This window comes from Thermobia domestica, chromosome 5 (assembly GCF_964235325.1).
Source record: "Thermobia domestica chromosome 5, izTheDome1.hap1.1, whole genome shotgun sequence".
Taxonomy (NCBI): Eukaryota; Metazoa; Arthropoda; class Insecta; order Zygentoma; family Lepismatidae; genus Thermobia; species Thermobia domestica.
The window spans coordinates 241,345,478-241,362,056 of NC_137458.1; the positions used below are offsets into that span (position 1 = coordinate 241,345,478).

Sequence of the window (16,579 nt, forward strand, 5' to 3'; positions counted from 1 at the left end):
GCCTTAACAGAGCTGGTACCACTGCAGCCTTCCTTCTTGAAACAATCTTATTGCTCTCGCTACGTGGTCTTTCCCTTCGATCGTGCCCCACACCACTATACTGTTCGCTCCTCCTACGTTCCCTTCTCGCGCAGCTTACTGTTCACGTCTATTTGCATGAGCTGTACCTTCGCTGCTTACATGTATTCGTCACTATCGATAGGTTGAACTCCACAGTCTTGAAATAATTCGTCAGAGTTAACTGCCGAAATATCTTCTTCATCGTCACTGTCGTCGCTGCTATCGTCACCATCACCCAATGTTATGATTAAATCTTCTACAGTTTGTTCGAAGACACCTTCAGCTTCCCAAGCTTGCTGCATAATTTTCCACGTATGTTCAACGGCGTTTTTCCAATTATTCGGGGACACTTTCTCAATCGCCTCTATTACTAAATTTTTCACGTCATTTACATAAAAAGTTTTATTATGTTGAGCCACATAACCTTTAACTTGAGCCCAAATTAACTCAATTGGGTTAAAATGGCAATGATATGGTGGAAGTCGAATAACTGTATGCCCGTGAGCCTCAGCAATTCCATCGATTTCATATGATGGCTGTCTTGGTTTATAGACTTTTAATAATGCTATTAATTCGGCTTTTTTCATATCTGGTGATACTCCAGGAACATTATTTTTTTCAAGCCACCTTATCATGTCCTCCTTTTTGCTGTTCGTATTTGGAGGTTTATTCGTTCGAACGGAATGATAGGCCGCGTTATCAAGCACGATTACGGAATTCTCGTTAATATTTGGAAGTAGACTATTAACAAACCAGTCTTTGAAAGTTGTGGTATTCATTTCCTCATGATAATCACGAGTGCTCTTTGATTTAAAAAGCAACATTGCCTCAGGTACAAATCCGCGCACAGTCCCGGCATGAAGCAAAATAAGTCGACTTCCCTTGCCAATAGGTGTCTTCATTGTCCCTTCGGATGTATCGTCTGTCCACGCACTGCTTCTCGTGTGTCCTGCGTTCACCCATGTTTCGTCCAACCATACTAAGGTTTCCGGTTCATTTTCATCATCACTCTCAGAAATTTGCATCGAGCCGCAACAATATTGCTTCTTTCCATAAGAACTTTTCTTCCAGAGAATTTCTTTCACCTAAAACCAATTTGCCTTAACACAACACTCAAGCTTATTTTCCCTCCCTCGAAAAGCCCTGCTTCTTTCAAGGACTTCAGAAGCTTACCGCGAGTCGGGAATTCTTTCCTTATATAATATTGATAAATGTGTTGCCTTATTGCGTCATTCTGGAAACGATCTAGAGACGTTTTAACATTGGGCCGATTTCTTTTTTTGCCTGGAGTAACCAAAACTGCCGAGGGAGAATTCAGTTCTTCGGGACATTTTTCTTTTGTTATGTTCTTAACAGTATCTTTTGTTATGTTCTTAACAGTATCTTTTGTTATGTTCTTAACAGTAGACTTTCCCACACGAAGGGCGTCAGCCACTCTGTCCACCACTCTCGTCACAGGGAGAAGAGGGCCACCATTATCGCGCTCTTTCTCGAAATATTCATGAAGTCTGTATATCAATTCTCGGCTTTGTCCTTTATACACTCCTATTTTTTTTTTTTTTTTTTTTTTTTTTTTTTTTTTTTTTTTTTTGCCTTCGGTTTTGAAGAACTAGCCATTGTCACTACGTAATTACAATTTCTTAACAACACACCCAAACACACAAAAAGAAAAGAAAAAAACATAAAGTCGCAATAACCAAACACAATCTCAAAGCACTTTTCACTCAACTATGCACAAACAAAAGGGAGAACACGAAGCGGCAACAACGACTTGTTTCCATGTCAGAGCGGTGACAACTCGGTCACTCATTGGTCCTTATGAGGGTGTATCAATGTAGTATCAACCCTCGCTTTCTTTTTCGCATAGCTGTCAGAGCCAGAGATACAGCGGCCGTAGTATATATAACTCCCCCTCCCCTCCCCTTCTCCTAGGTTCTCCCGTCAATGTGAAATTATAAAAAATTTTCCAGGCCCAAACTTAATCTATGCTGAAAATTTGATCGAGAGCGGTCGGGTAGTTTAAGAATTTTTAAGTTTGATTTATTTTTATATATCATTTCCCAATCCTAAAAAATGAAATGAAATCTTTGAGTTTTACGTCCCACGATTATGCAGGTTAGGCCGAAGGAGACGGTGATGATGGGAAATGAATGAAATGATGAAACGAAGAAAGTGGGAGGAAACGGGAGAACCCCGAGAAAACTCACGAGCACGATGTTTGTCCACCACAAAGTCCACACGGCGCAAGCTGGGATCGAACCAGGGACCCCAAGCACCGGAGGTGATCGCTCTACCACTGAGGCACCGCGCCCCCTCCCAACCCTAAGTTGTACCGTCAAAGTGATATGATAAAAACCATGTCAGGTCCCAACCTCATCTATGTTGAAATTTGGTCGATTTGGTTGAAGCCCTGCAGTCCAGGGACGCAATTGCACCCCACTCCCCCAAGAGTTTGAGGAATATATATACTTTAATCGATTGTCTACTAATATACTAGTACAAAACGTTAAAGTCTTATGTCGGTGGTGTTCTTGCCTCCCTCAAGCAAAGTCTGAAATGACGCCCTGCTACCGTCAAAGTGAAATGACAAAAAACTTTCCAGACTTGAACCTTATCCATGCTGAAAATTTGATTCATATCGGTCTGGTGGTTCAAGAGTTATTAACTCACGAACATAGTCACTTTTATTTTTATTTAAATGAGAAAAAACTTTCCAGATTTGAACCTTATCCCTGCTGAAAATTTGATTCATATCGGTCTGGTGGTTCAAGAGTTATTAACTCACGAACATAGTCACTTTTATTTTTATTTACATTGATTTTTGTATATCTCCCCCCTCCCCAACCCTACATTGCTCCATCAAAGTGAAACGATAAAAAAACATTCCAGGGTCGAAACTCATCTACGTTGAAAATTTGATTGAGATCAGTCAGGTGGTTCAAGAGATTAGGAATCACAAACATAGTCACTTTCAATTTTAGATTTTATATAGTAATATTATTACACATTTAGAAAATATGTAATATTATTTTGATAGAGTATTGGGTACAGTAAGTAATTAAAATATGTGGGATCTTACATGTGAAATGCATACATACTTACTTACAGAGAAACAAGGGCAGGAAAATGAAAGGTGGTAACCATATAATCTTCTACAAGGAATCTATTATGTAGAGTATGAGAAACTGAAAGCAGTGTGCGCAACGTTAAAAGTGTCGGAGAGGCAAGTACGCGTAGACTGCCAAAATTATTTATGTAAATGCTGTAATTTTGAATAACGACGAATCTGACAGATAATGTCTAGAATTATCAGGCTATATTAGCTTAGGTTAGGAATTATATTTTTATTACTGGCACCTACAGGCTATCTAAGTCCATTACGTAAACAAGAGGGATGACGTCCCTCGAATCACTCTACCTGGGGAATTGAGGAAGGAAGGAAGAAGAATGGGATCATTGTTAGGTACCATCCCGGTATTTGCTTAGTATAAACGAAAGAAACCCAGGAAACACCTCTCACTGAAAAAGCTCTTACTATTTTTCGACTGTCTCCAGTGGGAATCAAACTCGGATCGCTCGTATCAAAGGTGATTACGCTACGCGAGGACATACCAGGTTAAGTAAAGCGTAAGTTAGATCTTTCTGTAAAAGAAAAGAAGGAAAAAAAAAGACTATGATGAGATGGGATATCAAACCTTCAATTTTGTAAGCAAACTCCTCTTGCTTTTAGTGACTACCTAACACAGGGTAGTTGGTGTATTTTGCATTACATTCGTTTACATGTATACTCACTGTCACTTTGCGTTTGCTTCCTACGGACGAACTCCAACGCTATCGCGCAGGTTTATCAGCTTTGTCCTGCCCCCCACCCGGACGATACAATTCTTGCTTTCAGAGGCCACCTAGCACATGCTGATTGGTTTTTGCACTATTAGCTTACGCGCATACCCACCATCGCTTTATGTTTGCTCCCAATGGACGCACACCCGATAACGTGAAGGTCCACCAGTTTCGCCCTGCCGTTATGCATGTTAGATACAATCCTTGGCCTGCTAGCAGACCTTGGTTGGCGCTTTTATGACATATGTCCACAAGTCTATTATAAATTTGTACGCAATGGGTGTGCAGCCTTGCGTTTGCGTGGAATTTTACCTATATATATCCCTAACGGTTAAGCACTTCTAAAGTTAATCTGCACCCATAAAAAGTTTCCAAGGTTCACTGGAGCAGACTGTTTTACCAAGTAGAAAATTTGGTAAAATACGATGTCAAATATTTTTCGTGAAAGAATTTAAGTAATTAAGGTCAGTGCACAACATATTGAAATGAATTTTAAGTGATAGTGAATGTATTGTATGTGTAAGTGTGCTTTTCCATTATCTTTGTTTATGCATATACCAGACGCGCCTGCCCCCTATGGACGCACCCCTCGCTACTGCTCGGGTCCCCCGTTGCCCTCCTGCTCCGACTCGGTTAGATAGCATTTGTGCTCTCTAGTGCCTAACTAGCAAAAGTTGGTTCGTGTTTTATGCACTAGTTATTATGCCATAGTCCCACTGTATTTATACTGAGTCCTCCTAAAGTAAATCTTCAAGTAGTAATGAAGCTCCTCATGCAGTGCATGCTCTGCTAAAAGTAATACAAAGCTCTAAGCTAACATAAAAATGTAAGAAATGTGTCAAAATTTGGTAGAAAAACTGAAAAAGTATCTATCAACCGAATCTATATATATATGCTAGTATTGTAAATCTTCGCTGGACCGGTAATCACCTGAAGTTCCTTTAGTACGAAATTGTATAACTTGAAATCATAAACTTTTCAAGATAATGTTTAGCAGAAGGGGCCCAGGTATTTCTTTTCTAAAAACTGTTACTGTAGTTTCTATTCACATTAGGTTAGATTACATTGTTAGTATAGATTTTCGAAAAAAAAATAGAATTATTGGGAAAGAGAAATTAGAATTCGCTTATTAATATTAGGTTAGGTTAAAATTGATTTGGTTATGGTAAGTCTAAATACTTGCATCTTCCACTTCTCCTGAAAATTTTGTATATTTTACGTACTTCTGGACCCCTTCTACTAAACACTGACAACTTTTCACAGCATAGCTTAATATGTGTGCGGTTTTAAGTGGAATACATATGTTTTCAAAGCTTATGTCTCATTCATATTACCTGTTTGACAAAAAGAGGCAAAAATGTACTGAGAAAGCTTGAACCAGTCGTTAAAATGAGAAGACACGTCATTGTAGGCTACTAATATCACAATTCTATAAATTGTAAAATATATTTCTTGCACGATTCATGAAATATATGAAATATTTACGCAATACAGTTAGAGGAATAAAATTAAAGCATCACGCTTCAACAACATTCAACAACCATTTGTTTACAGCCTTCATTCTCCTCCCCGTCCGTTTGTTCCAGAAATTCTCATTGCCATTGAGCAGTTCTAGCATGTACTAAAGACAAAATTTTATTGAATGTACAATGAACAGCAAAAGTACCTCCCTGTCTACATTAGACTTGGAGCTAGTGTTTTACTCTTACAGTTTCGAGAAGCACACACTCGTATAATTACACTAGTCTATCACAAGTGTATGAACAATTACTACTAGTCTAGTAGCTTTGAGAAATAGGCCCCAGATGTTTGTGATACCAGGAAAAGTATCTCTCTAAAGCCCGTTATAGACGAACAAATATTCCATCATATATTGTATCAAATATTTCATCAAAGTGGAATTTGAACATGTATGATATCAAGTTGTATGCAACTTTTGGGTTGGTTACGATATTTGATACAAATGTTCTAATTTTTGCATTTCTAAATATAAATTAGTAATTTCCCACACTGAAAAATTGCTCCGGAATTTAATATCCTACAGAACCCTCTTTAATATGTACTCTCTCATTTAACTGTAAAACCTAACATTTGGTAATAGTTTAGCAATGGGATGCCATCACTAACGACGACAGAAAACAACGTACTCTGTGGGACTCTAACCCGCATCCACCCGCTAACGCTCCCTCGGCAATACTGTCTGAAATAAATGTAATTAACCTAACTTAACCGAATGTGAATAGAATATCGCAAAAACGTCAATTAAAAACCTGACTCCCAAACAGTGACGACGCCAGAGGGGGGCAAGGGGGGCGAGCGCCCCCCTGGTGGCTACTCCTGCCCCCCTGACTGCCATCCAGACTGCCCCCCCAGACTCCTACAATCATAAAACATTCTACATATAGTATTTTATATCTGTATCATAACCAATCTCATTGTCAGATCGTACTATCTATACATTTACTATGTGGCAGATTAGTCCTCAAGCTTTCTTCTTTGAGCGTTTGGGTATGCACGCATATTTCTGTTTTCTAATTTAGCGCCTTTTCCGGTAAATTTTAGTTACAATTCTTTCTTATGAATTTTAATTACTGTGCCTAGCGAGCAATAGTAGATTTGGTCGACTTGTTTTCTTCTCATTGGATCAACTTTGATTAGAAACAAAAGAAAGGTATTTGTTTTATTTAAAGGTTCTATACTTCTATTTCCTGAAACATTATTCTCGGCTTTCAATATTCGGAGGATGGTCTTATAACAGCTTAATTCGCGACTACCAGAGCTTAATTTTTTTGAAGGAAAAAAAAGTTGTGTTTTCCCTTCCTGCAAATGATAATAATAATAAATGTATGGAATTAAATCGATTATTTATTTAGCTCCCAATAAAACGTATTGTCAGAGTGTTGATCTTTAGTTAGTAATTGGTATGTACTAATGCTCCCTTACTTACTTTGTTTCAAAGTACTGACATGACGTCTAACATATTGACTAGAAATGTACGTGGAGCTGCTGAAAAATTCGCAGCCCAACCCAGAAGGAGTGCACGTGGAATGGTGAAGTTTTACTTCTACACTTCCCCCGAGAGTCAATATACTACCTTTTACAGTGCTCCAGTTTTGCAGAAGTTTAAAAAAAATCTGGAGACCTCCTCGCACCACTGTTCGTAACACTACCCTTATCAGATCTAAAGTTCAATCAGATCTAAGTTTGGGAAATAAATACAGGCAATAGTTAAACGGATCTAAATCTGGGGAATAAGGATGATGATCTAGACATTGAAATCCTAGATTATGCAATGCTAATTGTGTTCGCAGGGGTTCGATGGACAGGTGTATTCTCTTAAAGGAACACAATTCCTTTCTTTTCATTTTCCGCGGTGTTGAACTTTGAATTTTTTTTTCAGTTTTGTGAGTAATGTAGAGATTCTGAATTAATTATCTGACCGCTGCGGAGGTAGTCTATGAGTACGACTCCATACTTATTTCAGAAGAATGTTGCAAACAGTATTTCAACCTACTTCTGTGTCTTGAACTTCTTGGGGCGAGGGAGAGATGAATGCTACTACTCCATTGACTGTTGTTTCGTTTCAGGATCATAGTGTTACAACCATATTTCGTTCATGGTTACTATTCGTGAGCGAAATGATCAGCATTACATTCAAATTGGAAGAAGACTTCTCTTAATGCCGTCACTCTTTTATTCTCCTGACAGATTTTTTGGGAACCCATTGTGTCAAGAACTTGCGCATACCCAAGCCATTCTGAATTATACTACCGACGCGTTCCAAAGAAATGCCCACAATTTCTGACACAAGTTTTACTGAGACGGTAAAAACTGGGGAAAGGGGTTGCAGCCAGACCTCAGACTATAATAAGTATATCGTGAGTAGACTATACACTTTAAAAAGTGTATAAATAATAGCTTAAATTCTTTTTGTCAGTCAAAAACTGGGGTGGCGTAGGAACCCCGGCCCCAGGTAATATCTACCACTGGCTGAAATGCTGCAATTTTCAAGAATAAAGGCGGATTTTCATGCCCGCGTTAGAACGGAAGCATCACATGTAGCGTATTCATCGTACATTATTTTCGTTTTCATACATCCGTGCGTGTATTGCGCCAAATTACTACTCGCTAGCTAATGCGCATGCGTAAAATAGAAAGTTTGCGACTTTAGTTTGTGATAATGGATTCCCGAAGGAGAGCTATCGTTTTAGCTGGAATATATTATATTTCAAAACGCCGCCGTCAGAAGTATGTTAGGAAAATGTGGTGGGTTCACCCCATTTTCCAGCTTCGACGAGAATACGCAATATACAGGAACCTTTTCTTTGAATTAAAATCCGATCCGGATAAATTTTATAAAACAAATAAAAATATTTATAAATCATACTAAAGCATGTTTCAAATTACATTGCTTTTATTTTATATAGGGATTGATAATTTGTACATACCAGTTATTGTATGAACTATCTATTGTTCCCGGTAATACAACTAATTAATTACACAAATATAAAAGTACTAACCATCGATACCAATATTTTCAGCAATTTGATGGCATGTTTTTGTCCTTAATACTGAATCCTTGTATTTCGGATACTTAAGGTTGTCCAAATTTTGTTTTCTCTTACTTGTTCTACGAGCAGTTCTTCAAACGTTGTTCTTACCTCCGCCATGTTAGTCAGTGAATACAATAGTGTACGCGCGCTACTTCCGTCAGAATTGAACAAATTTCTACTCTGACGCGAGTGTAGCGCGCCATCTCCGATGCGTGATTTCATTGGCTGTTTAGCACAATCGCTCGCAACTCACGGAGGTAAAGGACACATGAAAATCCGCCTTAATGTCACAAATTGCATCCATGATTTCGGGAACAGTCACTGGATGTAAAACATAATTTGTTGAGAAACCGTCACGTTTGAACTAAGCCATCACTTCTACACCACTGTATATAATGGTTGAGAGTGCCGTAGTGTTTCACTGATTTTCTCATTAATTTACTTTGGTGACTATCCTTGGTGGAACAAAAATGTTATAATAGTTGTGATCTGGATGTTCGTGAAATTCGCTGTTTGGGCACTGTAAAAGACCTAGTGCGTACGTCATTTAAATTTTGATATGCAATATGTCATATCAAAATCTTTGCATATCAAAATGGAAATTATATGTAAATGTGTAACCACATATATTTTATATCAATTCATTTAAATATTTAATCATGCATAATTAAATGTTAGAAGCCGACAAGATATATATATTTTATACTAGCAGCGTTCACCCCGCTTCGCTGCGGTCACCCCGGAACGCAATAAACTTTGTTACTTAGATAATTTTTACTTTTTCGCTTTCAAGTGATATGATAAAAACCATAGAAGATTGCAGTAAATGTTAACATTATATCGCCTGTCATTTATGTTAACCCGCCCCGCTTCGCTGCGGTCACCCCCGAACGCAATAAACTTTGTTACTTAGATAATTTTTACTTTTTCGCTTTCAAGTGATATGATAAAAACCATTATAACGCCTGTCATTTATGTTAACCCGCCGAGTGACACGGTCATGCGGGTTGCATATACATACGTTTATTTTTATACCTATGATGAACTAACAAAGGATTTGTACGTAATGGACACCTGAATGGTCAATTATCTCAAGACACTGGTAATTGAAAATTAAAGTGATATGATAAAAACCATCTAGGGTCCAAATCCTAATAACCCCCCAAAAACAAAAGAAATTGGTTCAGCCGTATTAGCGTGATGAGCGGACAAAGGATTTGTACGTTCTCTTTTATATATATAGATTGAATTCATATCATTTTCATGAGAAGAGATGGAAGAACTTCAAGTACTGAGTTTTTTTTTTCTGGAGAACATTTCTAAATTTTCAACCTGAAGTTCAGCAAACTCATAGCCTCCAGCGGAACACCCACGAACAGCAACTACGATAGTAACACTGTTTCCAGCTTACTATGAGTTTCCAGACTAGAGATTGGACTATTCAGAGATAGTAGTACGCAGAACTACAATTGCATGTCTAAGGCTAGTGGATGAGAGATGGGTTGGCTACTCTCCAATATAGCGCCGTTCAGTCGTGAACATGGCTATTGTATTCTAGTCGCACATGGGTGCTGGTTTTTGGGAACAATAAGGTGCTAGAAACCAACTTGATGACGTTTTTTGTCACCTTACCCTCGTCCCCCGCTACCGAGAAAAACGAAGCTATCGCCAACTACGGCGCGGGGTAATATGTTTTTGAAATTGTGATTTGGTTTTGAGAAATTTGATTTTATTCAAATTTAAAAGGTTCTTGGATGCAACCGATTATAAATTATGTTTATTTAACACGGTATGTCACATGTCCGACAGTATCACGTACTCTTTCAGTACGTTTTGACAGTACTATTTACAGGCAGTTGTCTGAACCCGTTGGACGGTGTTCGTCTGCAAAGATGGAAGAAGCTTTCTGCAAACCAATGCATCCGGAAGACCAATATATTAATTAACTACCCCTAAGGTAATGACAGTCATGTATTATAATGTATTTAGCAAGTAAATTGTATAATGTTATTAATGTAAGGTTTAATTTTGCAGCATATATGTTCAATAAGCAGGGATGAGTGAAATTCAGTAAAAGTTTGTATTGAGATTACACCCCGCTGCAGACAGTGTTTGTTTATAGATGTCACTACCTGTCACGTGAGTGCTTGATGGAAAGGGGAACATGTATTTTTTTAATATGTTTTGTTTTCTTAATTGTTTAAATAGTCTTCCGGTGCATAACATATGTATTGTTATATATGAAAATCTTCATAAAAGATCAAAGAATCATGTAAACTATCTGAAACTCACCACAGCGTGTATATAAACTAGATATTAGGGCAAAAAAGTGGTGACCTATTTAGGAATTGGGTAGTCACCACAAGAGAGAGAGAACGTTGACCATAAGAAAACCGGTAGACTAAAGGTGAGTCTAGGTTTTTCTAGTTCCAGCGAGCCTGATAACTACGGTCGCGAGAGAGGTCACGAGACACTTCGAGTCTGTTCATAGGACACTTCACGTCACTCAGTGAGAATTCGTTCTTAGTCAAAAGGACACTTAGTACATTGACATTCTATTATCAAGTCTTTGCTAGTGTAATAGCAGCAACGATGAAAAGTACATTATAGTGCTTAGATAGCAAAACGGGAAATATCTTCTATATATGACAACATCGGGAGTGTAATTTTTTTTTGTAACTTTCTGTAGTTACTATTTCGTACATATAGTTAGGGGTGTTACTTATACACCATGACCAACTATTAAGTGAAAACATGTACGTGTTCAAAGGATATTAGTAACGAGTGTTGGTGGACTCACCATAAGGCTCACTTTTACAATGAGCACACTTCCAACCAGTTTATTTTGTGATAATACACAGATATGTTAAAAATCTGTAATCTGCAGAAACATTTATTTTTTTTAACCTGTGCATCGCAAATTAGTGTACCACGAACACTATTTTTTTTAACTTGTGAAAGTTTAATTAGTGGGACTTTTTGCACCACAGCGCACAAAATACAGTAAGGCGTGACGAGCCTATGTCACCTTTACTGTGATAGGGATGACAGTTACTCTCTACATTTAAGAGAGAGACCCCAATGCAGAGATCAACGGAGACAGCGTAATCTTCAAGGCTGATCATCAAAAACCGTACCATGTGGAATAAAAGTGCGTCACGCATATACGGAAGAATGCGTGTAGATTGGAGGAACCAGACTGCAGTGATGACTGGAATCATGCAGGACATTTCTGTGAAGACAACAAACTAAAACACGCGTGGACTAGAACTATTGGTACAAGTAAAACAAAGTAGCTACTTAAAATCAAGTATCATATTTTTTTTTCTCGTGTACAGTGTTTTTGTGAAACCTAGTGTAAATAGTTCAATTCAATTCCGCCAAGGATATATTAAACCGTTATGAAACTTTATTTCTTCGTTCGTTTCATACTGCAATTCCCGTACGATTCCTGAAGGGTTACTTGCTGCTTGGTGAGTACAAAAATGTATATAAAATGTTTTGTAACTTCTGTTTTTTTCAGGTGGACTTCGTTCGTCGACTTCATTTAACTTACTGCAAATAGTATTCCTTGTTTGTGTGTATTCTGTTGGTAATAAATAGACTCAGTCTCATGTTACATGAGTCGCTGCTATTTGTGTAGCCCATGAGTCACTTTGAGAACGTAAAATCAGGGTAGGTAACATGAACTATGAGACCTGTGTAGATCTCTAAATCGGGATTTTCTTTTTAATTTTAAAAGTAGCATAGATCTACATAGGGGCATTTTTGATTATTCTATCTAAATTAAATTTTTGTTTTTAAAGAGTCTCACAATTTTTTTTTAATTCAGTCTCTACCGCAACTAAAAACATCATAGTTCATGGGACCCACGATGACAGACAGTCTTCCCTGGTGTGACGTAAGACTGCTGTCAAATGAAGAGAGAGAGACATACCTCACCATCACTGGTACGCCTTTCTCTTCTCTCTACAGAGCCTCAGCCTAATTTACATGTTTGACACTTCATGTCATATGCAAATTTCAGCACACCAGTACTTAAGAGGTCATTTTACATTTGGCACCCGAGCCTGAGGCTCACTCCTCTATCCTCATCGTGACTCCCAAGCGTGGGGCTTGATGGACGTCTCCGTCCTTCTACAACGTGGCGCCCGAGCTTTAGGGGCTAAGCATACGCTTGCAGCGTAAGCCGAAAAGGGTACCTACCTTGATACACCAACAGAAGTACAAGGGTAGAGCAGTAACGTTTCATTTTTTTTATTATCTCTTATGCCGCGTGATAGTTTTGAAACACAGTCCCCATGGTATCCAAGAACCTTATTACAGTGTGTTATATTTGTTTTTGAAAGTGTTTATTATGAGTAAAAATTTTGTGTCATGTGTATTTGCATAAAATTAGGGGGGAAAGATTTTATGTGTTATAACCATTAGGCAAATTAGAGTTTGTTTTGTTTTGATTAAATGCCGGTAACGAGAGCTCAGACACGTAAGATGGAAGAGGAATTTAGATCTGACGTGTACGCTCAGCGTATTGAGCTGGATGTAGATATAGCTAGAAATAATGTTACCGTCAATAGCACAGAGAATGCAAATGAGATAGATAATATGCATAGTGAAACAGGCGTAGAAAGAATCACTGAAGATGTAGTAGGTTCAGGAACCAGTGACAGTCACCTACGTTCCGGTGACGTCACTGAGAGAGAAAACAGTGACCCAGCTGATGGACAGTGTGGCCAACCTGTCCAGGATCACACAGCTGAGGCAACACCCAGGGAAAGCGATGTAGTACCTACCGGAAGTCAAGTCGTAGAGACCGGAAGTGGGCAGTCCGGAGCTCAATTCGTCACGGCTGTAGACTTATCCAGACTTTTGAATGGGTTTCTGGAATCTATTTCAGCGAAAGTTGAGTCAGCTAATGAAAAGTTAGAGAAATCGTTTACGGCGAAGATAGATTCTTTTGTAGTAGAGAATAATAAGAAATTTGAGCAATTGAACGAGTCAATTGCATCAGTGAATCGGAGACTTGACACCTCCAACTTGGAGCTGCAGACACAGCTCGTGTGTACAAGTCAGAGGATACAGGCTTCATTAGAACAAGTGAGTGACAGGGTACAATCTAATGAAGTCTCGATTGCATCTTGTAGCAGTGAGATCCGCAAAGTTGAACAGTCAGTGAAAGATGCTCAAAGTTCACTGACAGTTCAAATAAGCGATGTAGAGAATCGATCGAAGGACCTCGGTGATAGGTTAGGCGACCTCTCCACTAGACAAACAGACATCGATCATGCAGTAGAGAGCATGCACTTGCGAATGGAGAGAGTCGACCGTAGCATTGATGACATTGTAGGCAGTCAGGCCGAAATCAGAGCTGAACTTCAGACAGTGCAAAGTGAATTTGCACTGAGATCTGAATCCACAGCACAGCTGGGAGACAAAATCAAGGATCTCCGAGACGAAATGTCTCGTGAGATACAGAAAGTAAAACAAAGTTCACGACTCGAGATAGAGACGCTACTAATTGCACGAGACGAGTTGTCGTCTCGTTCTAGCGAGAACGAGACTCAACAAACTGAGGAGAGAGTAGTTGTCGACAGTGGTCCCAGCACGAGCTATTTGTTAGCCCCGCCTGTACTGTTGTCGAGTAATAGTAGGGAACCTGTGCCATCAACATCGCGTGTGGGAGGACACGGAAGCGTTCACACAGTTCAAAGTAGTGGCGAAGCTGCCCAACTTGCCACTGCAATGAACTCGTTCTTGCACAGAGACCTGAAACTACCGACATACAATGGAAATGAGGACGAATCAGCTACCCATAATTATCTAGTAGATTTAGATAATTATTTCGAATTAACTGGAGTAGCGCCAGAGCATAGACTGAGCTTCTTAACACGCTCGTTAAGAGGAATCAGTCTGCAATGGTACAAAGTGATGCAACACAAGATCACCAATTATACTAGTTTCATAGAGGAATTTAAGAAAAACTACTTAAGCTCCGATCGTTTAGCGTCCTTGCGTGCAACCCTGCTAATGAGTCATTATGACCCTCGAATTTTCAGACAGCCTAGTGAGTACCTTCTCACTCAGCTGCAGAGAAATGCTGTTTTGGACCCTCCCTTGTCCGAACAAAATCTTTTGAAATTACTACCGAGACAGCTTCCTCAGTGGATCTGTAGGTGTTTGATTAGTGCGAAGCCACAAAGCATCTCCGAGCTGCTCGCGTTAGTAAATGAAGTACAGTTAACGCACAGGGAGAACGGTAATAACCAGCAGCGTCGAAACATAAATATGATTGAAGTGATAGAAAACAATCAATCAGCAGGGGGGAACTTCAAACGGAATACGAGACGTAACAGAGCACAGCAGGGGCCGTATACTAGAAATAGTAGGGGCAGGCTAGAACGATCTAATGAGAATAGTGAGCCTAGTAGTAATCCTCGAAATGAATCCCGACAGAATCGGTTCAGAGGGAATGGAACTAGTTCGTACCGAGGTACAAGAGGTAGCAACAGAGGCAATAGGAATAGGCCTAACCACCAGATGAGAAATAGTAGAGACGAACGGATACAAGTTCTTGAAGTGTACGATACACGAGACGAGACTCGGGCAAGTACTTCGAGACAAGTACAGTCCGACAACAATGGGCGTGTCCTGAATGTTTCTCGTAACTGAGGACATTCGGCACACATTTGGAATGCCATTAGCGTGGAATCTCAGGATAGCGATTACACACCAATGAGGTCGAATTATGTAACTGAATGTGTGCTGGAAATTTCTAGTAATGATATAAATGAAAATGAGACATTGGTCAAGGAAGTAAATGTAAATGCTAGTGATAATTGTAATCAGTGCCAGGAAATTATTGAGAAAAATCATTTTAAAGAAAATTTAGTAAATTTTGATACAAATAATGAGAAATTAGAATTGAGATTGAGAAATGGTAACGTAATACTGTTGAATCGAACAGAATATGATCAAGCGAATGCTATTTTTGATAATTTATTAGATACTAGTGACGATCTAGTTGTTAGAAATAATGTGATAACTTTACCTGAAATTGAAGTTATCGTATTCGCTCAGCCGGTACTTGGTTTGTTGGACTCAGGTTCGACTATCAACGCGATCAGTAGTGAATTGTGGCAAACAGTACAGAATAGTAACCCCAGACCTGCGTTCCTTAGAACGAATAATATGAAAGTAACATCAGCATTCGGAAGTAATGTGGCTAAGATTCTTGGTCAAATTTTATTGCAAGTAACTATCAATGGAAAAGAGTTTGAAACTGTGTCATTAGTAGTGCAAGGGTTGAATAGAAAGTTGATTCTTGGTTCTCAGTTCTTTGCTGAGACTGACGCTGTGTTAGACTATGGGAGAGGGGTGTTCAGTTTGAAGAAGCCAGTAGAAGTAGATGTAAGTTTCAAAGACGTCGAAATATCAAAGGAAGATCTAGTGCTAAGAAATATTGAGGAGATTTTTAGTTTTGACGATCTCGAAGGCGGAGATCCAAGTAACGGTTATTCACTTGTAAGAGGTAGACAAGTTGGCAATCATGAGATGGGTACGGAGATAGGGAAGAATAGGCTAATTGATAGCAACCCACCCGTAAAGTCGCAGGTTAGAGGATACCCGACGCCCACAGAATTGGCCAGAACCGTATTTTCACCAGAAGAGTGGAAAAGTTTTAAAACACGCGCGAGTGAGCGTGATATTAAAGAGCACGTAGATGGCTACACTGATCTCACTGATTCTCAGAGAGCAGAACTCACCTCCCTCCTCATAAGACATAAACAGCTGTTTGATGAGAGACCCGGTTGCATTAGAGGTTATGAACATGAGATACATCTAACCGACACAAAACCGATTCGTTCGAAAATGTTCCCGTTTGCACATTGTTATCAGAATCAGGTCAGGAATGAGATTAATCGTTTTCTAGCATGGGGAATAGTGAAAAAGGCTGCCACGCCTTATAGCAATTCACTAGTAGTAGTACCGAAGAAGAATGGGAAGTTACGTCTATGTATCGACGGGCGCCCTCTTTCACGGGTCACTTTGGCAGAAACAGACCAACCAATCCCCGCCATTGATGTTTTACAAGAGTTGAGCGACAAAAATATTTTTTCTGTTTTCGA

At 39.1% G+C, this 16,579-nt stretch overlaps 1 protein-coding gene across 2 annotated transcripts in view; it reads right to left on the reverse strand.

Annotated features, from left to right (window-relative positions):
- The window catches only part of LOC145686494 (guided entry of tail-anchored proteins factor 1), an 82,389-nt gene that overhangs the window by 31,036 nt on the left and 34,774 nt on the right, over positions 1 to 16,579 (reverse strand). The window contains exon 1 of one of the 2 annotated variants that reach the window (XM_081759867.1): positions 5,235 to 5,498. The exons of the other annotated variant lie outside the window; for it this stretch is intronic. Within the exon in view, the coding sequence (XP_081615993.1) occupies positions 5,235 to 5,306 (72 nt within the window). The 5' untranslated portion in view covers positions 5,307 to 5,498. Of the gene's footprint in view, positions 1 to 5,234; positions 5,499 to 16,579 lie in introns of those variants that run through there. 2 annotated transcript variants of the gene reach the window in all.